Source organism: Cucumis sativus, chromosome 4 (genome assembly GCF_000004075.3).
Source record: "Cucumis sativus cultivar 9930 chromosome 4, Cucumber_9930_V3, whole genome shotgun sequence".
NCBI classification, from domain to species: Eukaryota; Viridiplantae; Streptophyta; class Magnoliopsida; order Cucurbitales; family Cucurbitaceae; genus Cucumis; species Cucumis sativus.
In genome coordinates, this window is record NC_026658.2 from 24,899,894 (window position 1) to 24,924,100 (window position 24,207).

Genomic DNA, 24,207 nt, shown 5'->3' on the forward strand with positions numbered 1-24,207 from the left:
TTGAAATCAAACTTATCCAGCAATAAACATAGGGAGAAATAGCTAAATGTAAATGGAAGAACACAACGAGCATAAGTGTTTTTTATTGAATAAAATATTTGAAGGTGGTTCCTAGTAAGTTGCTTGAATCAATTTCATCCTTTAAGATTTTTTCTTTTAATCAAACAAAAGAACATGCCAAAAACAAAAACCTGCCACCAACCGGACCCAGAAAATTTAGTGCTCAAGGGGACTTGACAGTAGCATTTGTGCATCTTGGGCCAACCAACGGCCATGAGAGTGAGGCCTAATGAAGATTTTTCTCAGACAACGGCACCTTGTGGTTTTAATTACCAAGTGTTCCTACAATATATCAATCAACACTTTGTTTATATGGTTGTTACAAACAAGGCCCCAGCCAAACTGGCTTTTGATGGGAAAAAAAATCTAAAAAATGGCTTTTCTTTGCAGCTCTGATAATGACATCTAGCCAAGACCGTTTAGCAGTATAGTTCGTATTGAGAATAACGTCATCTTCTCCTTCTTTTTCTTCTATATCAAGTGTGTTTCTCCATCACGTAAGAACTGTAGATATCACATGATATTGCGACGATACTTGAGAAAACAGCTAATAGGAACATTATCCATGCTATCAGTCTGTCTTTCTTTGATGCAATTCCACAAGTATCCCTGTGCAGTTCACATCACATGGATTATGTTGAGTGCAATGTCATGTAAACAAAGTAGGGAACAGATTGAATAAGGAGGATCGTGTAAACTAATAATGCAGGTGCAAGTGTTCTATTTTAGCATGAACATCAACGTCTAAAACTTGAGCTAATAGGTTACGATAGATTTAATTATATCAACACATCATCACTCTCCTTCACTTATCGAGAGGAAATGGCATTATGGGAGATTTGAATATAAGACCTCATTTTCTAGTATCATATTTAATCACAAATCAACCTTAAAAGCTTGCTGATGAGTTACAGATTACAGTAAGCTTAATTATCTTAACACTTGAGCAATCATTTGTGTGTTTAAAGTAATCGACTTTGTGATTCTTGATTACCTGAGGATGAGAGCAGCGGGGAAAATGAATCCAACAGAGATGGCAGCTGTGGCTCCAGTGAGCTGAAAGGCATCCCAGATGCTGGGAACAAAGTTAGCTCCAATAAAGATGAAACTCATGAGAGCTATAGTTATTAAGAAGAACCGCCGGTTGTCAAAAGTAATAGGTATGGCATAGGGAAAGAGTAGACCATCAACATTGAGGCGAAGGGAGAAAAAAACAATGGGAAATACAAGCATCAGGTGGATGCCATAGCTCACTCTTACAACATCATCTAGCAATGAGCTGAATGGAAGTCCAAGATCTCCATCAAAATTAGCAAGAACATCATCCAAAGTTTGGTCTCCAAACAGGAGAAATCCAAAAAAGCTTGTCGCAATATACACTGTCGAGCATATCGTTAGAGATGTTCGAACTATTGACTTCATCTGTGTAGGATCTTTTAGCTCATTCTCAATAGGGTGAACTGCAAAAAGTAAAATTCAAGTACTATTAACATTTACTAATTACTACAACTTCAACAATACTATACCGTGTAGAATTTGCATTCAGAAATTGAACCAACAGTAACTCATTAATGAAGGCCCTAATATTTAACCACTCGAGCTATGCTTGAGCAACAGACCCTTCAACAAATATATACTGGCCTTCCACCCTAGTTATAAACACAAGATCAGGTAGTTTTTGTACAGTCCTGTGTTAGAAGGCTATAGAATCAGATATATGGCTTTTATTTTAACTTTCACCTGGAAACATTAAAAAGTGTTTCCCTAAAAAAATTAACAAAATAACATCTCTTTTAATAGTTGGGGTTATGTGGGAGTACTAGTTAGGGCTTAGGGGTATATCATATATGGGTAAGATACATATTGATGCAATGATTGAAAATCAACTGGCTACAAGAGACGTGGAGACTAATGAAGAATTATTTTGAAAAGAAAAGGTTTGGACGATCTATATCTTAGAGTCTGTCTGTAATGACTTCTTAGATACTTAAAAACACATTTTCCACTAACGACATTGTTGTTATCAGAAAACAAGACAAGATCAAAACAACAGACTTACCATTATGGTGACAGATATAGGCAGTGACTAGAACTGGAACAGTAGTAAAAAGTTGCCAAAATGATGCCTGATCAACAACTTTGGGCATCAGACGTGGCATTACAATACTTCCATCCATCAGTTTCGCAATTGCTACTCCAGCAGTGATTGCCACGAAGACAATGGCCAAGGCAACTGACAAAGCTGATGTGTATCTCAAGGAATCTTGTAAAACCAACATTGATCATAATGGTGAATTGAAATGACTTTTTAAGTATATTGTAAACTATGAGACGATCACTAAGAGAAAGAAACTTCATTGTTCATTAGCAAAATTTTAAAATCACAAACACAAAATACAAATCTCCCATTGCAGGAATACAAGTTGAATACAGAAGAGAGAGCTTATATTTGACAGATTGGTGACCACATGACAGTGAATGAGTACGAAAAAGTAAAGAATCTCAAAATAATTATTTGGCCTTTAGTTTCTAGTAACTTTGGTCTCTATGATATTTGGATAAAAAGATACGAATTGGTAATAAGCCAAAAGTAATAATAACAAAAACGACTTCTTTGTCATGGTGCTGCCTCGCAGTTACATATTACAGAACCACCAGCTTTTCGGAGTGTTTTTTGTATAAAGCGACAAGGGAGCATCTTTTATCTTACAGAGAGAAAACCATTGGAAATTGAAATGGTCCAATATATATACTGACCCAATCGTAAAAGCAACCAAGTAGCAATGGATAAAATAGATTAGAAATTATCCAACAAATGGCAGCGACAATTTCACAGAATTTATTAAAAAAAAGGCAACAGTTTTTTTAACCCACATTTATTAATGTTTGGGACTCCCATTATAATATTCAAGTTCACAATTATTATCTCTAAAAACACTTAGTATTTACCATGTTTACTATTTTGTAACCACCATCTCTCATCATCCTCATTTGTGACGTAGATTATAATAGTTTGTATTTTGAACCCAAACCATTATAACCCAATCTAAAATATTCCTCAAACAAGAATCAATTTAAAAAACAGCAAACTGAAGTAACTAAAGTCTAAGACAAAATCCACATCAGTAACTGAGAAAAGTTGTGAGGTCGTATAGGGTAAAAGAAATGAGACGGGTAAATGTGTGTGTGTGTGTGTGTGGTGGCTAACTTACCTACGCGCTTGAAGGATATTAGAGGCGCAAAAATGAAAAGTGTCGTAAGCAGCATCAAGGATAAACGGCTGGTCCACCAATGTTGACCAAACCATTCTTCCATTACACCCTTATGATGGATGTTATTAGCCGATGTTCCTGACAACACATCACCTGCAAAATCCAATCCCTTTCTTTTTTAATTTGTACTCCAAATTCATTTCAATAGTCTTTAAATTCATTCAATTATGTGTGTGTGTGTGTATATATACATATATATGAGCTTCAAAATCCAAATTTCTTGCTTAAAAAACTGGGGAACATATTCTTGCTCTTAACATAAGCCTAATTTATAATATACGAATTAAAGAAGAAAGAAATTTCACAGAGCAAAGTCATGGTACCTACCAATGATGATCATGTAGACGACGAGCATACCCAAATTATTGACCACGATGCAAACCTGCAGGAGGGTACGTCCGGCGTTGCCAAAAGATTCCCCGACGGCACCGGCGTACGTAACGGATTTGGACGCCCGAGAGAATTTCAGGATGAAGTCAATTGACAACTCTGTCAACGTCGATCCGAGCATGATCAAGATCAACCCTGGAATTAGACCTAATTGTTTCACGACAGCTGGAAGAGCCATGATTCCGGCGCCGACAATGGTGCTCGATAGGTTAAAGACGGCTCCGGAGAACGATGCGCCATCTAACCCTGCCTCAACCGGCTCCTGGTGGTCGTATTTCTCAGGGAGTAAGAGCTTTTTAGGGCTCCGCCGATACTTGCGGTCGGCGGAAACTAGCATCGTCATCCCTCCCCGAGATTTGGACGATGTTTGTCGGGGAATTTGGAGAAAATTAGGCGGGTCGCGGCGAAGGAAAATATGCCGTTGCCGGTGGTCTTGTGTTAGAAAAATAACTATTATAGAGGAGTAACGCGGGAACCGACGTGGCGTCCGGGTTGTAGGTGGAGGAGCCAATGAGGTGTACCCACTTGTACAAGTTGAATGCAAGTGGGTCCTGCAGCCTTGGCTTCCATTCAACGGTTTTCTCTTGTACGTTATAGGTCTGCCGAACCATTTCGCCAAAGCCTAGACGGGGAACTTTAACGTCACATACCTGTTACCCAGTCCAAGAGAAAACCGAATCAAGGCAAGACACGATATCTACCTACTTAATCTGCCTTTGGGCTTGTTTTTTGGGCCAAATAAAGTACACTCTTTTTTTTTTTTGGGTAAGTTGGGGATTTTTTAGTTTCTTTTCGTTTGTGATCTTTAATTTTCGTTCACAATTATAGTACTAAGAAAGGTGCAAATATGATTGTAACACTTTACTTATATTAAGTTGTTCCTTAACATATTAAGATTATAATTAGCAAACCTAGATGTACATTTAGAATAACTTTATGAATAAGTATGAATGACAAATTGTTTAAAAATGAAATAAAAAACAAACTGAACATTTCTAAAATAGAAAAACACTCAAATTATTTAGAAAGTAAAATTCATTAGACTCTTTTTCTTTTGGTATATTTTATAAATAGTTTCAATATTTGGCTACTCACGACCGTGAAATAATTAGTAGGTTGATGATCATTTTCTTAATAATAATATGTTTGAATGTAGTTCTACAATATTTATTCGAAAGTGATTTTTAGACTTTTAGTCGACCACTTTTTCTAAAAGAAAAATAAATGACTGGACAAAAGGTACAAAATGCACACAAAAAAAACCCAAATAATGCTGAAATTACAAAACCGTTTGTAAAATATTTTCAAACTAGGAAAGTGATCTCCAAAAAGAAAAAAGAAAAAAAAAAACAAAGGACATAGGGTGAAAGTTTCAATTAGATACCATCAAACATGATCTTCAAGGGAGTATTTGCAATTTTACATTGTAAGTTAAGGAATAGAAGCTAGATTGTTGCAGTAATGAATAAACCTGAAAGGCCAACATCAGCTGCATGTCCAAAACCAGAAGTACAAAACTCAAAAGCCATTGGTAGTGGATGTCACTTGGAAGTTTTTCTCTTTCTTTTGGTTCCAGTTTTGCCTCCATTGTTAGGATCTAATTGTGATTTTGAACCTTTCAATTTTTCCCCTATAGCCCTACTCCACAAAGCCCTCTCTACATCAGATGGTGTGAAAATTTCTCCTTCTAAGCTTAATTCCTGCAAATGACCATCTCCCATAAAGAACAATGTCAAGAAATAACTAAAAAAAAGTGTAAAACAACAGTGAATCAACATCCAGATTTCCGTGATTCACTAATAATGTATTAGCTATAATAGATACTTCAAATAGTGAGACCCCTACTTCGTCTTTCGGAGCGTTGGAACAGTTTCAAAACAGTCCAACAAACAGAAAAAATTTGTAACCACTTCCTTGAACAATTAGAATGTTTGACTTTAAGTTAAGCTTAGTCTAAGATGCAGAAATCAAGCTTGTGTTTAACTCACGCCTTCATTTTTATTCCACGTTCCAAGGTTGTTAATCTCACAAGATACACAAACCCATATATATAAATCGAGAAAATATACTAAATGCAGATCTTTACATATTGTACATTCACAAATGAAGCACGAGTCACACAAGACTATATTTATTATAGCATATGCTTGTATACAATACACTCAAAGTTTGAAACAACAGTTCAATTCTAGAATGCTAAACCATATCGATCATGGCTTTGAGAAACAGACCTTTGCAGAGCGAAGCTAGTAAGAAAGTCAGCAATGTCAATGTAAAAAAATAATGAAATTGGCGCATGAAGGTTGAAAGGATGGAAATGGAAAAAGCTGACAGACCTTGGCTTTTTGTTCCAATTTATTTGCGAATAGTAAGTATTGCTTCAATGAATAATCCTTGGAGTTGCCTAGAGCCGCCTCCATAGCCTATTTCTTCACCACTATAAGTTAGAAATCTAGGCATAACAGATATTCAAAACTTTTTGCAGAAATCAATGGCTACGGATAATGATTGCATAAATATACATCATGATTTCACCTCGTCGGACATGAAAGGCGCAACATCCGGGGCGTAGGCAGCAAGAACCGCCGAGGCAGTGGCCGGACCAACGCCTTTGAGCGGCGTAAGTTCAGAAACGGCTTTGGAAATATCAGGAAGGCATTGGAAGGCCTTCTGAGAGGCCAATTTGACGAGCGATTCGTCCAATGATGAAACAAAATCCAAGAGACGAGGCCTGAAATTCGTAAAATCGTTGTAGATAAAATTGATAAATAATCATCGAAACCTAAATGAAAAGAATGTGATACAGAGCACTGAGCACCTCCATTTTCCTCTAGTGAGCTTCCATTGCATGAGTTTTGAGAGCTCAGAAGTAGTGATGTAAGGGCTAGGGTTTCGCTTGTGGAGAATAAGAGGAAGTTCGTTTCGGTAAAAATCATCGAGAGAAACCAAATTGGGCTTGCCTAGGGCTTCGATTTGAGATGAATAAGTAGAGAGAGCTTCTCTCCAGAGAGTTGGATCGGAGATTGAAAACTCCATCATTGCACCTTACTAAACGTTGCCGCTTCCGTCCCCGCCGGCGTTTTTTCGCGGCTGATTTTTTCCTCTAAAAATTTGAAAATGCCTTTATATGGTTTTTAAAAAGAAATAAAACAAAAATAAAAAGACATTTACTTAATTTTGTGAAATTCTTCAACTTTTGATCTTTGAGTTGAGAGTGCATCCTATGTAGATTTTTTTAATTAAACTGTTTTTACATTGGGCAACAATTGGAAAAATTGATTTTTTAAAAAAAATTGGACAAAATGGTGTTTTCAAAACCATTTTGGTAAAATCGGTCAAATTTTTTTACATTTTGTAAAGTGGATTTTGTTATCTATACATTGTTTTTTTAAAATAATAGTAATAATATTCATCCTGCACAATAGAGAAAACTGTTTTAGAAAAATAAAACAACTTAGAATCGTCTCTCTTAATAATGTCAAAAGATGCATCTATTTTACCCGAATAATTTTGAAAATACCTATATTTTCAATTTTTTAAAAAAACACACATTTTCCAAATCACCTATACGTGGGCATTAAACAAACACTTTGCTAACTATATTTAATTTTAAATTATAGTCGAGTTTGAAAGTGCTCTTTTAAACAATGTTCAGGTAAAAAAATATATATAGCTAAGCATACGGTGCTTACAAGAATAATCCAGTGACTATATTTTCATGTAGAGGCTGACCAATCAAGGTCATTGCAAAGACTAAAAGAGTTCGATTCTCAATGTGTTTTCAAATATCACAAATACCATAAATGAAAGTTAGTCACGAAGATTTAAAGAAGGCATGGAATTGTATCCAAGTTTGTTCTATTAGAGTAACTACATTATACCACATATTTATTTGTAATATTCATTCCACGTTCTCCAACTTTTGATTGTCAACTTAATTGTGATAGATGTTTTATTTTCTTTATTTTTTGTCGATCTATTTTATTGTTAAAAGTCACATATAAGCTGTAAAAGAAATTTTATTACTTTAAATGACAATTTTTTTTATAAGAATATTTATATATATGACGATCTATTTACGACAGATATAATCGTCTATCCATTATTTTTGTTTATGAAAACTCTATTGTCTAGTAAAAATAAGTTGAAAAAATGTCACGAATGTACATGATTCTAGGTTTATAAATGATTGTGGGACAATTTTACTACTAGGTTAGCTTCTCATTATACACATATATATTATAAAAATAACATAAAGTTAAGTACGTGATTCGAGTCTCTTATAAACATAAATTAAATTCGTCAATAATTGTGATATTTTGTAAATAGTTTAGTTTGTTTTACTATATTTTGTAGGACGTTTTCAAACTTATTAACAAAATATCGTAATTTTAAAAGTATTTAGAGATCTTTTATTATTTAATGTCTTAATTATTAGGGTTGACTCGATCTCTTCTTTTCTCTAAGATGAATTCCATGAAAGTGGACTATTTTTCGAAAAAGAGTATGTGACTTGAAAATAGGACCAAATAGAAAACAAAAAGGTGAAGTCTTGGACATTCACCCGACTTAGTTGAAAACATTCTAACAGCACATATGGTGCTTTTTAAAAAAATTAATTTATAAATTTATAAGTAGTGTTTATTTGTTTTTTTAATTAGTGATTTTTTTTATATAGTTTTGTTTTTCATTAATTTTTTATGAAAATATTGGAAAATAGAAAATTTATAAATTATTTACTTTCATATAAAACGTTTAGGTGTAATGAATTTTGTCGCCTTTTTCTAAATGAGGTGGTGAATAACCATTTCTTTAATAGTATTAGATTTGATAGCTGAAGACCCAACTCATTGGCTTTGAGAACAAGGGTGTTCATAGATAGGCTGGACTCAAACACTTTCAAGATAATTTTTAAATAACTTTTTTTATAAAATACTTACCATTAAATTTAAAATTTAAATAGTTGGTATGAAATTTAAAACTATATTTTATCTTACTACCTCATTGAATTTACTTTTTTTTTTCTTTATAAATTATATCATATCGATTAATGTGTTAATACTTTATAATTTATGATTTATTGTTTCTGACGATTCCAATTTATTTGAAAATTTTACTTTGTATAATTATATTACTTGATTTCTCCCTAAAATCATAATCTTAATTTTATATTTTAAAGTCTTTTAGGTAAACAAACATTTTTTACCATTTTTTTTCCAACTGATACTTTCGAACGAATCCTAACTTAATACATACAAATTAAATTCTTATTTATTGACCTTTTCAAATTCCTAAATCATAAATGTAAATAGCTCTTAAGCTAAGCAAATAATTGTATTTCCTTTTTGTATTCAATTGGTTGATTAAATGTATACGTCAACCATCTAACTTCTTCCTAATTTGTTTTATCTTAAACATTGCCTTTATACATTAAATTCTATTATTTTAAAATTTTATTTTTATTTTCTTCTTTCGAAGTTGCATTAAACTTAGATTGCGTAATTCATACGACTTCATATTATTGTAACCTTTAAAATAATTGTTGTAAATTACGCTTTTAGAATAATATAGGTAAAAATAAATAAAATAACTGTTTACTAAACATTGGTGTGGATCCTTTATTTGATATAGTTTAAATTTAACATATTTGTTTTTATCAATTTGAATATCTTTTTAAATTAGTATAATTTGTATTATTTTTATATGTTATTTTTCTCAACCAAATTATATATCATAATTTAAGATTTTTTATCAAATAAATATTAGTTTAACTTTAAATTTGAATAACTAGTTAAATATGATAAGAATTGGGTTTTTTTATGTATATGATTTTCCATTCATTCTAATTCCAATTATGATTTTTTTAAAATAATGTGTTTTAAAAAACTATTGATATTTCTAGAGTAGCTTGAAACAAATGTCAAAATTAAGGTAGCGAAGTTTAGTTCACATGAAAGTCTGATACTTCGTAGACGACTTCTTCTCTATAAAACCCTAATTTCTTAGTATTCTGCCTTTCGTTGCAAATTAAAATTTTCCTTCTACCTTTTGTTCTATTTGGTCTTCTTCGTTCTCCTTTTATCTTATTCAACAAAATCTATCTATACTTCCATCCTACATCAAAAATCACTCACCCGTTCCATTATTCACATAAAAAAAATCATTCATCATTTCCATTTTTCACCAAAAATCAATAAAAAAAAAAGTGTTGTTCCACTCCATTTTGTATTTTCGTTTTTTCATCACAAGTATGTTGTAAAAATAATTTTAATTTACATTTGTTATTTGATTATATTGTTTTATTGTTAAAATAATTTAATATATTTTGCAGTTGGCTTTCCCCAAATCCTCCAATTTTTCTTCCGATTTTTTAGTCACAAGGAATAGGAGAGGGCATTGTTGGCCGGTCAAATGTCTTCTCTCTCTTTTTTTTTTTTTTTTTTTTTGGTTTTAGAAATTCAACAAAGAAAAATGTAGACATAATTGTTCCAATAAATAACAATAACAACAACCATTTATTATCTCCACTTAATACTTACTCTTCTTATATTAACACACCTCTCTTTTTTTAGAGCCTAATCTTTTTTGACCTACAACTCAATATTAAATACAAATAAGGGGCTAATTAATAGGAAAAAATTTAATTATTATAGTTCATATACGTCTTCATCAATCATAAATTGTTTTATTATATTTTTTTTAATTATATTTTTTTACTCGTGTTTTAAAGAATTTTATTTATTTTAATCAAGATATGAGTTTGTTTCATGTTCCATATAAATGGATAAATTACTTGTTTTTTTTCACCAAAGCATTAAACTTTTAAATGGGTCGTTTATTGAAATTGACATTTTACCTATGTTCAAGGGCATTTAAAACACTCCATCAAATTTAGGATGACCATAATAAAAATTTTAATTATTGAAAAATACAACGATAAAAGAAGTATTGAATTTTATATTTTTCTTGAATATTGTTTTCAGTAAAAGAAAAAAAACATTAAATTAAGGGGAAAAAACCAGATTGGTGCGGAAATAAGCACTAGACTTTTTTAAAAGTTAGTTATAAATTTTGAAAAATGATAAAATTGTTATTAAATATAAATTTTTTATTTTGATTGATTAAAAAATAATAAAAAGTAGAACATTTTGACAAAATATTTAATAAAATTTATCTTTTAATAATTTTATTTTAAACAGAATAAATAAAAAAAAAAATCTTTCTAGTTTTAGAACTCCGATAATTTACAATGATTTTTCTTTTTTCCACGACTTTGACTGCAAAGAAACTGCCAACCAACGTCACAGAATTTTGGAGAAAATTTGTAAGGACACAAATTTGTGTTCACAATAAATGTGATGTGATCTTATTTAAGAAGGATGATAAAATAAAAAGGAAATTACTTTGAATAGCGGTTTCGTAGAACCGTTGTTGAACAACTTCGCATTAGATTTTATTATACATAACTTAAGATGCGAGGCGATCTACTTGTCTCGAACTTTCTGGATTTTTCGGTTGCTTTATTCTAAAAGAAATAGCACAGTAGGCGTTACATTTAATAATACGTGAGTTGGCAATACAGTACAGTGGATTCCCTTTTCCTTTTCCTTTTCTTTCTTTTTGTTTGTTTCTTCTTTCTTTAAAGCAACTTCTCTTTCTTTTTTGTTAAAGGCCAAGATAGTGCCTTTCCAATATTGGCAACCCGTCCACTTTCGTAACGTATTAAGTTATTTACTAATTACTACATTATATAATAGTTCTTTTTCTTTTTAAATAAAATAAAATTATATATTCTTCTCTTATTCTCTTTGTAATTTGTAAAATTGTAAATGTTGGAAGTTTGTAGTTTAGTACGTGGCCCGACCTTCTTTCATGCTTTTAACTTCTCTCTAACACAAAAATGTTTGGTGTATATGGTTCTATAGAGATTATAATGAATTACACGTAATCATTTTTCTTTGAATTTTTGTTTGGACCAATTCTTTATTTCGATCCTACGTTACATTCTCTCCCTTAAATTTTGAAGGGTCACATTCTCTCCCTACATGGATAGCTTGTCCATTTATTTTCCTTTTATAATTACAAAATCAATAGTTTAAGAGACATGGTCATTTATAGTTTTGATAGTGATGATTAGTTTGGTCAACATCACATAGAGATTTTTGTCATCCATAATTCGTCTAGCAAAAAGTACAATTGATAATTTTATATGCTAAAACATTCTTGCATCGACACGATCGAATACTAGATCGACTACCTAGTATGACGAATGAAACTAAATAAAAATAGAAAAAAAAAAAAACAAGATAGAAGCTTAATAAATATATATTTTTTATTGTCCATCTATTAATATTATTATTTCTTTGTGTCGTAAATTTATATTTGCAAAGATGACTAGTTGGCTAGTTGCTTAGGAGCCGGCCATGCGCTTTTGTATTGTGGTGACAATCAAAGGTTAAACGTTTCAATTAATGAATTAATATTCCCTTTTCAATAGAAAAAAATTAATTCATTTACATATATATATATTATCATTTTATTTGTCCAAGTAATTAACAACTCTAATGAAAAAAAATTCACAGTAGGATAATTTTCATTGGTACAGTAATAAATATTTAAAAATAATTTGATTCAATAAATAAACAATAAATTATTTACTATTGTGTCATGTTATTACAATAATACTCGATTTTCTCTCTAATAGACATAATTTGAAAAGAGTGTATACCAATTTAAATATTAATAAAGTTTCAGCTAATTATTCGAAATGGTAATTATTACTGATAGACACTAAACAGCCATTGAAGTCTATTTATGATATTAGTAGACGTGCACTCATAAACTTTTTAAAGTTAATAATACATTGTTTTATTCAATTAAGTTACATCTATTTTGACGCAATAACTACCATTTCGAATAATAATGATTAAGGGTGAAATTGGTACTGTATGCAGTATGCAGTATGCAGTAGGAGAGTTAGTTTGAAGCTTTATTATATTGTTCATTGAAACTGCAAAAAGACATAGACGGAGTGGAAAACACAACATTCTCCAACTCATTATTGGATGTCGTCTTTTGTTTTCAAAATAATATATGCTAAATTAATTAACACAATAGTAGTAGTAATAACCAATGCCCTGCTTCGTTTTTTTTTTAATTGAAAATTGTGGTTTTTTTTTTTTTTTACAAATTTCTCACTGGTTTTCAAATAAATAGAAAATAAAAACACTTTATTTATAACTGTATAATCTTTTGTTTTGCTAACACTGTTAGAACGTAGACATTCAAAACGTATAGATTAATGGATGAAAATAATATTTATCAACTGTTTTTACAAAAAAAAAAAATCTAAACTCTCCAACTCTAAATTGATTTATTTTCAAGCATTCTAGATAGGTGAGGTGAATTTATGACTGGCTAAGATGATATTGATAAGGTTCCAAGGGATTTGGTGTTAAAATAGGGTTAATTTGAAAAGTTTTGCAAAAGTAGCTAGGGCTATTATTTTAATCTTTCCCTTTGCATATTACCCTTTCAATTTTCTCTCAATCTCTCACACTTTATATATACACGTACTTTAAAGTTTAAAATCTACACATGTTTCCTTCAAAGTACAATTTGTCTTTCAATTATTTTCCTTTAAAACCTCACCCACTAAAATAAAATCATTAATAAGGCAAAAAAAAAAAAAAAAAAAACTTGAAATTTGCAAATATTGTTTGTTATCTCTAATTTTGTAATTATTTCTACATCAGGCCTTACTTTAGCAATAAATTATAAATTGTCTTGAGATAGTCTTAAGAGATTTTTACTTTTTGAATGAAAATAAAAACGTGGAATGTGAAGAAATTTGAAATAGTTTAGGAGAGTTTGATTAATTTGAGATGGAATTGTAAAGACATATTTAGAAAATTTGGGAGATTGAGGAAAATTTCAAAGAATTATATGAAAAGGGAAAGATTTTATGACTTTCAAGAATTTAAAAAACATTTGAAATAAATACATTATACATACTATATTTAAACAGAAATTATAATTAAGAGTCATTTTCGTAAAAACAATTACATACATAGCAACATTTTTAAAAAAAATACAAATATAGCAAAACTATCGTTGATAGATTCGCAATATTGTCTATCAGAAATAAAATTTGACAAATTTTGCTATACTTACAAATTTTTTAAAATATTACTATACACTTAATTATTTTAAATTTAATGGTTAAATTTGAAGTTATTCTTATATTTAAAGATTTTTTTCAATAATAAAAATTAATAAACTACCACATTGGTTGTTAAACTGATTACGATAATTTTCATTTAAAAAACAATAATAATTAAGAATTAAATTTTAAAAAATAAATAATAGGAAGGACTAAACGACCAACGTCAACTAGGGTTAGTGTCTGACAATATTGGTTGTCTTTTGAAGACTAAACCCTCTCTCACTTCAAATCTACCACATGCTTATACCTTTTTAACACTAAATCCCCAAACATCTACTTAAAACTTTTAATTTTTAAATGTCGCCAACATTCAAGCAATGGAAATAAAATAATTATATATAATTGGTACATCACAATGAAATATCTAAACTTATAACAATGATATAGTTTTGGTGATTATATTATTCATATCACACCTATCCACATAAAATACCCCTCTGATATAGTTTCAAAAATAGATGTTTGATAGATCAATAATAGTTTAGTTCAACTGTCATCTTTATTCACAAGTAATTAAGAAGTTCAATTTTTAAATTTTTTTCATCTTTCTATTTGTACTTTATAAACGTTTTATATATTTCATATAATAATATGATTTTAGAGTGATTAATATCTAAAAATGATTTGAACAATTCAAATTGAGGTTTTTTTTCTTTCTTTCAAACACGTAATTTGGAAAAACAAATGGATTTAAAATTTAAGTTATTGAGTTACGCAAGAAAAGTATAGTCTTGAAGTTAAGTATTTACTCTAATGAAAGTTGGACAGGATAGCATATATATCCAACAACAAATGAGTAAAGCACACAGGATAGTAAAAAACAGAATCTAAAGAATGATTAAAGTAACATAGCTCAATTTGCTCTAAATGCAAAGTGGTATCCATTAAATTTCTAATCATACAAAATGTATAATAATTTTTTAAAAATCTTATCTAAAGTATAATAGAGGAAGGAATTTAGTGGAGTGTTTAAAACGTTTTCTTTAATTACTTAAGTTTAAGCAAGATAAAAAGGAAAAATATTTTAACGTCACCAAATTGTAGTACAACGTGAGAAGACTATGATATTTTGTTGGAAAATAGATAAAACCGGCACTTTTTGATTTAATATTTGAACACTAGAAAATAGAAAATCTGTCAATCTTGACTGAAAATAACCTCGAGATTATTTCCAAATTTTACTGAACTCTTTAAAATAATTTATCTAATCTCTTTCGATCGAGTGCATTTTTCATTAAAATTTTAAAATCGAGGTTAATGCTTCTCGGATCAAATTTACTACAAAAGTCCTTATAAGAATTTATGTATTCTAAAGTTTTATTTGATACGAGATCATACACTAAATTTGGGTTTTTTTCAATTAACACATAAATGAGCATAGCTTAATCGATTAGAAGAGTTCATAAGAGAGAGAATTGTAGAGTATTTTCAGTTTTTTTTTTTTCTTTTTGGAAGAAAATGGAGAATTTAGAGAGAGAAATGGGGGAATGGATATAATTGGAAACTAGGTGTGTTAGTGCTGGCAGAGGGGCTCATGTTAGCATAAAATCGTGCAGGTTAATACTGAAGACACATATTATTTTATTTTGATAAAGCCACGTGGCCAGTTAATATTAACAGTATGTATGTTTTTTTCTTTTTCTTTTTCCTTTTTTTTAAATTTTAGATGGCTATAAAAAGGGTCCACTTTCCTGGTGAGTTTATGGGGTTCCGTTAAGCAATTCGGTCGTTGGCGTGAAGTTTTGCCAGCGGAGAGAGATACGCGCAGAGAGAATTTATAATCAAGTACAAGAGAGAGGGAGAGATAGAGAGATAAAAGGGAGGAAACTCGGGGAGGGCCACAGGAGAGAGAGAGCGAGAGAGAGTATCGTCGCTGTCGTCGTCGCATTGGCGATCTCTTTGAGGTCGCTGCATCTATACTCGGAAAAAATGGTGGATCAATGCGCGTTAGGATGGATCTTGGCCTCTGTTCTCGGAGCTTCGGCTTTATATTTATTGTTCGGCAAGAAAAACTGCGGAGTTTCGAATGAACGGAGGCGTGAAAGCCTAAAGAATATCGCCACCACCAATGGAGAATGCAAATCGAGTAATAGCGACGGCGACATTATCATTGTCGGAGCCGGTGTCGCCGGATCCGCTCTTGCCTATACTCTCGCCAAGGTAATCTTATCCTTCTGTTCTCCAACGCTTTTCTCTAACTAAGCGCTCTCTCTTAGTTTCGTGTTAAACGGCGGACGATTTCTGATAGTTTCACTTGAGAAATGTCAATGAGGAAAATCGGATTCGAGTGATTAGAAATTGTAGAAACTAATTTTCTTTATGACTTGCTTAGGTATTGTATGATTTATGTTCAACTGGCACTCAGTTTCTCTTTCTAGATGACATTTCCGCGCTATAGTTAGGTTGTTGTTCACGAAGGAAGTATCACATGGCGGTACGTTGTTAAGTCAGCGTTTCTATTTTATGCTCTGCTTTCGTGTATGAAATCCACATGTTGAATGTACTTTTATTTGATTATTTCTTTTGAAACTCGAGCAGATTCCGATTTATGCACTGGAATTATGTAGAAATCTAATATAAATTTACTGTACCGAAGACCAAATGTTCTCTATAGAAAGATATCTTGTTATTTCATTTATGATTTAGAGTTTATACTCGGCGGATAAGCATTTCAGAATTATTAAGAATGTTTTTTCTGAGAGGAGTTATCTTTTAATCGGGAGTTTGTGCGTAGCCAGTTCTGAAGTTCGATTGCTTGATTCATGGACAGTCAAGGTTTCTTCTCGAACGAAACACTTTTTGTTAGCACTTTTGATAGAAATGCCTCACCGTGTCATTACATGTTTGTTTGTTGATTTTGATTTTTGTTTCAGATTTCTGGAAGACTTGATTTGTGGTGAAATGAAATCAAATTCTCGAACGTATACATGATTTTTTAAGTTTAAATTGTTTTGAGAGTGTTTTGGAGTGTTTTTTCCCAAATATTCTGAGATCGATTTTAGATTTTCACCAACTGAATCTCATTCCACATGTTTTATCGTTTTCGTTACACACAACATTATAGGAAAAAAAGAGCGAAGAAAAACGCTTAATAGAGGTGAAACTTCTGAGCAAGTCATCGGAAGAAACATCTCTTTTAGATACAAAGCTCTATGCACGTTTTGAGATAATTCAAAGATGAATCAGTAGGAAATGTTTTGCTGTCAATTATGGAGGCTTGAGGAAAAAAAGGCCAAGAGAAAAGGAATACAGACTTGTTATCTATCCACAGAATATTTGCTTTGTCATCGTGTCAAAATTGACAGTTGGCCTTTTGTCGCTCTAACTTTTGGTTGGCCAGCTACCACGAAAACATATATGACAAAAGCATGTTGTTTATGTATCTGGGCCTGCATGAAAATAAACTTCTATCGTGTCCGTCCCAATTAACATTCGTTTTTGGGGTTGTACACTCCAGCAGATGGATTTTATTTTTGACACTCCTTGCTGATAGTTGATCCGTTAGCACATGCATTTGCTGAAATTTTTGAACAACAAATGAACACTCATTTCGTCATTTTATTTATATTGAATGATTTTTGAAACACAGGATGGTCGTCAAGTACATGTGATTGAAAGAGATTTGTCAGAGCCGGACAGAATTGTTGGTGAATTATTACAACCGGGAGGCTATCTTAAGTTAACAGAGTTGGGACTTGAAGGTTGGTTTACTTCATTGATATCTAATGGTTGTTTGTTGACGAGGATTTTCTTCTAAGCCTCTTTAGATCACTAGAATTGGGTGTTGATTTACTGTTGTTTATGCAGATTGTGTGGATGAAATTGATGCCCAAAGAGTGTATGGTTATGCTCTTTTTAAGGATGGAAAGGATACTAGACTCTCCTATCCCTTGGAAAAATTTCACTCGGATGTGTCTGGGAGGAGCTTTCACAATGGACGCTTCATTCAAAGGATGCGCGAGAAGGCCGCATCCCTGCCTAAGTAATTCCTTTTTATTCGTTTTATCATTGTTGTTTTTTATGTTGTATCTAGAGCTATCCTCCTATGCTGCATTTATTATCTTCATTTGATTTAATTGAAATTTCTAATAAAATTTGAGTAATGCAATGAAACAAGAGATGCCCTAGGATTCTTGCTAGAATTTAAAAGTATTCAGTTTTTTGTCGTGTTGCACCATGCACATGCTTTTCTGCAGATTTGACAGAGAAGGCTTATATAGTATTTGCTTCTGAACAAGAGATACTTGTACTTCATTCATTGTTCATAGTTGAGATTTAAATCTGAGTTACTAACCATACTAATAACTTTTTATTAAGTATTCCCCTCGTGATTTGTTTAGGACTTACGTCATTCCCCATTCCTAATTTGTTTGTCTACTTTTGTAGTGTGCGCTTGGAGCAGGGAACAGTCACTTCTCTCCTCGAGGAAAATGGTACAATTAGAGGAGTCCAATACAAAAACAAGTCTGGCCAGGAGATGACAGCTTATGCACCTTTAACTATTGTTTGTGATGGTTGCTTTTCAAATTTGCGACGCTCTCTTTGCAACCCAAAGGTGTGAACAACTTTCAATTCTCGGTATTGGATGATACTCGTCTTGCTGCTAATTGTACTTGTCCAACTCACTGCCAATATTTTTACGCTCAAGTTACTTTTACTCGTGTTAAAAACTAAGATACTGTTCCATAGGCTAAGAAGATTTTAAAATACGTAAATCTTTTCTAGGTTGATGTTCCCTCTTGTTTTGTTGGCCTCATACTCGAGAATTGCGACCTTCCTCATGCAAATCATGGACATGTGATACTCGCAGACCCTTCTCCTATTTTGTTCTATCCCATTAGCAGTACAGAGATCCGCTGTCTGGTGGATGTGCCTGGACAGAAAGTTCCTTCCATTTCAAACGGTGAAATGGCTAACTATTTGAAGAATGTTGTTGCTCCTCAGGTGCGAATATACTCTCTCTATTCTTTCCCATAAATCTCATCTGTAATTTTTCTCCACTCATCTATTTCAATATGACTATGATCGAACCAAATTAATGACCGTATAAAGTTTGCCATACACAGATTCCTCCTCAACTTTATAATTCCTTCATAGCTGCTATTGATAAGGGTAACATCAGAACAATGCCAAATAGAAGTATGCCAGCAGATCCATATCCTACCCCCGGAGCCTTATTGATGGGTGATGCATTCAATATGCGTCACCCTCTAACTGGTGGCGGAATGACCGTTGCATTGTCTGATATTGTTGTTCTTAGAGATCTTCTCAAGCCTCTGCGTGATCTGAACGATGCACCCACTCTCTGCAAGTATCTTGAAGCTTTCTACACTCTCCGCAAGGTAAGTTATTCAGTTTTTTCTGCTTCTTTTTGTGTTCCTTTTTCCTTGAATAAATAAATAGCAGTCCCCAATTTTGGCCTTTTAGTTCCGAGTGATTTTCTTTTCTCAAAACATAGTTTTTGGGAAAAGACTTGAAAATTTGTGCCATTTTTGGAAGTGATGATTGCATGTATGACAAGCATGCTTTTTCTTACTTCAAACTTGGAAAATTTTCATTCAATCCCTTTGTTGAAATCATTTTTAGATAGCCACCTTCTTCTCCAATATTAATTTTTAATCACAGTAGGTTAAATTTGGGGCCAATAATTTTTGAAGTTAGACCGAGTTCAATTAAGGTCGCTACTTGTTTGGAATTTAACATCTTATAAGTGGTAAAATCAAACACGTGTGAAATGATCATTAACTAGAAACTAATCCAAGTATTTGGAGATATCAAAACAATAATCAAATATCAGTTGAGAACTAATACAAGTCATTCACTAAGTTGGTAATACTTCAAAACGTACTTGAAACAGAAAGTAGCAATAGCAAGTACCAAACGCACAAAGTTATGTAATGAACTAGTTTGATTTGTGTAATTGCAGCCAGTGGCTTCGACAATAAACACGTTGGCGGGTGCCCTATATAAGGTCTTTTGTGCATCACCAGATCAGGCTAGAAAGGAAATGCGTCAGGCTTGCTTTGATTATTTAAGCTTGGGTGGAATCTTCTCGAATGGACCGGTTTCTTTACTTTCTGGGTTGAACCCTCGCCCCCTGAGTTTGGTTCTCCATTTCTTCGCAGTTGCAATATACGGTGTTGGTCGACTACTCATACCATTTCCTTCTCCTAAACGCGTTTGGATTGGAGCCAGATTGATCTCGGTACGTATATAACCATACTCTTTTTCATATTTTCATAACCTTTAAAATATAACAAATTGAATCAAAACATTTACAAAATAGCAAATTCTATTAACCAACTCTATCCATAAAATTTAAAAGTTTAAGCATATTTAATTGAACTCTACTTTAACAAAGAAAAAGAAGCATTTAATTGAATCTATTACCATAATTAAATCAAATCGAATTTTATACTCAATCATGTTGTCCAGAAGCCTTTCAATTGTCATTATTATTATTTTTTAGTAAAAACGTAGCCTACGGGGAAATGCATCTTCCACAAGTTTTCAAATGCTGCTTTCATTGTAGTATTAATGGTAATAAATGCTAATAAATAATAAAATTGATAGTATTAAAACTTCGATTACGATTGTTTTCTTTTTTCTTCTGGTAACATCTACTCAATTACTAATAAAATGTTGCTTCTGTTTTAGGAAAATTTCCTAATTTTTTTAGAAGGAAGTAACAGTGCTCTACCAAAATGGTATCCAAAGTTTTCTAAACTCAATAATAGTTTTTACTGATTATTATTGTTGACATTATTCATTCTCACCTTGCAAACCAGAAAGTAAGGGTGAGAGTTAGAACAGAGAGCTTTCTAAATGGATTTATGAAGTATTTTGTTTGAAAATAATTTTATTGGTTTTGGGTACATCTTTTAAAAGATGGTTCAACTCTTCCTACATTTATATTAGGGTGATCGGTGATCATAAAGTGTCTAACCTATCTCAATATCGAGAAGTGAGTATCGATTGGTTGGATAAGCGCTTGAAAAAATATTTTGTAAAAATTCTTGATTTAAAACATTCCAAAACCAATCCCGATTGACCCTCTTGACCAATCAACTAGTTTTATGTATTTGATTGCTCTGCTTGATTTCTTTGGTAATGTTTAGCAATGAAATTTCACATATTGAAAATAATGTTCCTTTAATTTTCAAAATTAGCCATTTCTTCTTATTTTTCTTATAAAAAAAGAATAGAGAAGTGAATCAGGTAATTTTACATATTTGAATCCCATTTTAGAAATGTAATTGTACAATATTTTTTTTTGTTCTATTCCTAGTTCTGAGAAACCTTGTTTTAAAGATTCATCCAACCGAACTTCGACTTGAAAAAGAAACATTACCAAACGTTCTATATAAGAGGCTTATATAGAGGAACTAAAGTTGAGGAAATTAAGCAATCAAAGAACAATTAGAAGGGATTAGTTACTAAGCATTTACATAATTGCAGGGTGCATCGGCCATTATCTTTCCTATTATAAAGGCTGAAGGAGTAAGGCAGATGTTTTTCCCCAAGACCGTTGCAGCTTATTACAGGGCTCCACCCATCGTAAGAGAGAGATAACAGTTCCGTCGTAAGATAGGAGAAAGGTCTTAATGCAGTGGATTTTGTACTAAACCTTTTTAGTTCTCTATAGATCGACGATGCTTGTAAAAATGTACTCATTAATTTTTTTTTTTTTCCTTTCTGTTAAGTTGTGTGAGTGCTAGTTGTCCAAAACCTAGTGTGCCTCATTTGAGATGTTTCTTTTACAGATGCTAATCCCATGAAACACTTGAGATGAGCAAAATGAATAGAGTTGGAGAGGGATTTCATCTGTTTCGGGTTCCTAAACACACGTCCTTGCTCGGCAAGGATTGAAATATTTTAACATGTCCTACTTTTTAACTTCCTATTTTAAGAAGTAACTGATCAGAAAGGGCCTAAATTTCTAGAATATAAAACCTAAATTATTTGAACAGAAAATGAATTTGAACCATTATCCAAATTTAAAGTTTGAAACTATATTTATTTATTTATTTGTGTTGATTGATTTAAAAACAAAATATTTTTCAAAAATATATTTCTTTTTAAACACTTTGAAAATATGTTTAAATTTAAACACTTTCCAAGACTTTTTTTTTTTATAATTTTTACAAATATAACAAAATTTTCTACGGATAGGCCACGATAGACTCCAATAAATGAGCGAAAATAAAAATCTACAAGTTATAAATTTTCTGTATTCAAAAAAGCCTCCAAGAAAAATGTTTTAATTCTTTAGAGCAAATTTGCCACAAATAATTTCTTATCTCCATGCTTTATATCACAAAAGCATAACTAATAAAACTCAAATCCAACTCTGCAAAAGAACGAAACAACCACAAAATAGAACCAAGGTTGACCAAAACGAGGCAGGGCAAAAGGAAGATGGTGCCAAAACATAGCTCATTACCAAATTAATTATGCAGCCGATACACAATACCTAGCTAGCATTACCTCTCAGAGCAAGAGTTTTGATACAACCTACTCATACAAGCAAACTCGAGCATAACTCAACCGGTCTAAGCAAACTCGAGCATAAACTCAACCGGTCTATGAAAATGCCTTCAACCAAGACGTCAAAAGTTCAAATCTCTCTACTGCTTCATGCGTTGTTGATCTCAAAAGGAAAAGAAAACCTACTCATACATAGCCAGGGCTCGCCACTGTGTCTCCAATGTTAAACAAGTTTCCAGTACATATCATAATATTGTTGTCTCCCATCCTTACATGACGACCAAATTCTTCAAGGAAGCAAATATTAACATCTGAAACAATCTTATTCATCCATGTTTAAGATGTAGCTTGGCCTACGAACAGGCTCTGTTCATTCGGTTGATTTCTTTCTCTTGGTAAATTTCTCCACAGCCACAAAACTTGCATTAACCCACCATTTGCAACATGTAGAGGAAACACCGGTGCTTGAATTGCAAAGCCATAAACAATTAGCTTCACAAGAATGAAGAAGGAACCAAAACCATAAAGTTGTTTCTTGAAGCTTGATTCCTGTAGGATGGTTGATGTTATATTACTTTGTAGTAGCATGGAATAAAGTAAACAGCGTAGAAGCAAAAATGTACCTCAGAGTTGCCAAACACTTCTTGAGATATCTCTTTTAAAAGATCAGTCAACAAGACACCAATAAAAAGACCAATAGGGATCAGTAACTCCTGGTTTCTAACTATGGATGCTACAATATCTGAACATGAGCTAAGGACAAAGAACAAGAGAAGAGACCACTTCAGTGTCTCCTTCCCCATAAAAGCCAGTCTCTCCACCACTATCTTCTCTGCTTCTTTCCAAGGAAAAATTTTAACGGGTTCAGGTACAACCTCCTGCATCTTCTCTTTTAAATTTTCAATCTCTATAGGCACAAAATTAGAATCCATAAACCGTGCCATTTTTACTTTCACTGAAGATGTAAGAGTAGCTCGGCGACCACCATGCAACGGGAAGCAGCTATTAAGAGTTGTTTTCCCCTTGAATAGTATAATCTGCATAAATAGGCAAATATAAAACAATTTCAAGCCTATGTTGGATCAAAGCGAGCAAAATATTGGAAATCTCATTCAAACTCGTGAGTTATATAGTCAGTACTTTACCTTCTCTTCCTCTTCTTCACCATGTTAAAATCAATATTAATTGAAAATAAAAAGCCAAACACATGCTCTAATAGATGTTAAATCACCAATGAACTCATAAACTTAAACTAATGGATACTGGTAAATTTAACAAAATTGGCGCACGCAACCGACGATGACGCCCCAACAAGGAAAATCCCAAGAAACTAAGTGACGAATTAACAACTCTACTAAATTAATGAACCGAATCAAAATAAATCAACAATCTACATAACAAAACGATTATACCAACAATTCTATAGGAAGAAATGAAGAAATTTGCACACAGTTAGCTTCTCTTTAAGACCTGAAATCCTCTTTGAGCAAATTAAAAAAATACCTAAATTATGGAGCTCACTCAGTTCATTTGGTAATTCATTAAAAACGAATCGAGTCGATAAACAAGTTTTTACCCTGGAAGTGGATGATAAGGAGGGCAGTGATATTGACGCCGGCAGCGCCATTTGATGTCCCGGAATTCGCCGTTAGCCCTTATCGTCTTCGCCTTCCTTTCATTAATCTCTCCCTCTATTTCTCTCTCTCTATCTATCTATGTAGGGTTCAACTTGGGTGGGTTCTCCGATTCGGGGTTCCAAACCCAGAAGCCTCG

The 24,207-nt window shown here is 32.3% G+C and overlaps 4 protein-coding genes across 5 annotated transcripts; 1 reads left to right on the plus strand and 3 right to left on the minus strand.

Moving 5' to 3' along the window:
* Window positions 1–53: 53 nt before the first annotated feature.
* Window positions 54–4,363, minus strand: LOC101204458 (amino acid transporter AVT6A). Of its 2 annotated transcripts, XM_004141253.3 has the most exons (5): window positions 3,660–4,361; window positions 3,273–3,425; window positions 2,120–2,323; window positions 1,055–1,520; window positions 54–669 (listed from the first exon to the last, which is right to left on the minus strand). In XM_004141253.3, exons 1-5 carry the CDS (start codon window positions 4,063–4,065, stop codon window positions 537–539), a joined length of 1,362 nt encoding a protein of 453 aa, XP_004141301.1. In that variant the 5' UTR covers window positions 4,066–4,361; the 3' UTR covers window positions 54–536. The 2 variants fall into 2 exon arrangements, with proteins under 2 accessions (XP_004141301.1, XP_031740157.1); XM_031884297.1 differs by lacking the exon at window positions 2,120–2,323 and having other exon boundaries at window positions 3,660–4,363.
* A 618-nt stretch (window positions 4,364–4,981) lies between these two features.
* LOC101204707 lies at window positions 4,982–6,835 on the minus strand. The gene is made up of 4 exons (XM_004141254.3): window positions 6,541–6,835; window positions 6,258–6,453; window positions 6,059–6,145; window positions 4,982–5,422 (listed from the first exon to the last, which is right to left on the minus strand). The coding sequence occupies exons 1-4, from the start codon at window positions 6,759–6,761 to the stop codon at window positions 5,264–5,266; spliced, it is 663 nt and encodes a 220-aa protein (XP_004141302.1). The 5' UTR covers window positions 6,762–6,835; the 3' UTR covers window positions 4,982–5,263.
* An 8,809-nt stretch (window positions 6,836–15,644) lies between these two features.
* LOC101204949 (squalene monooxygenase SE1) lies at window positions 15,645–21,843 on the plus strand. Its single transcript, XM_004141255.3, has 8 exons — window positions 15,645–16,107; window positions 17,537–17,648; window positions 17,755–17,929; window positions 18,334–18,502; window positions 18,673–18,891; window positions 19,014–19,289; window positions 19,874–20,152; window positions 21,406–21,843. The coding sequence occupies exons 1-8, from the start codon at window positions 15,877–15,879 to the stop codon at window positions 21,517–21,519; spliced, it is 1,575 nt and encodes a 524-aa protein (XP_004141303.1). The 5' UTR covers window positions 15,645–15,876; the 3' UTR covers window positions 21,520–21,843.
* A 511-nt stretch (window positions 21,844–22,354) lies between these two features.
* On the minus strand, window positions 22,355–24,207 carry LOC101205191. The gene is made up of 3 exons (XM_004141256.3): window positions 24,011–24,207; window positions 23,058–23,471; window positions 22,355–22,983 (listed from the first exon to the last, which is right to left on the minus strand). The coding sequence occupies exons 1-3, from the start codon at window positions 24,059–24,061 to the stop codon at window positions 22,771–22,773; spliced, it is 678 nt and encodes a 225-aa protein (XP_004141304.1). The 5' UTR covers window positions 24,062–24,207; the 3' UTR covers window positions 22,355–22,770.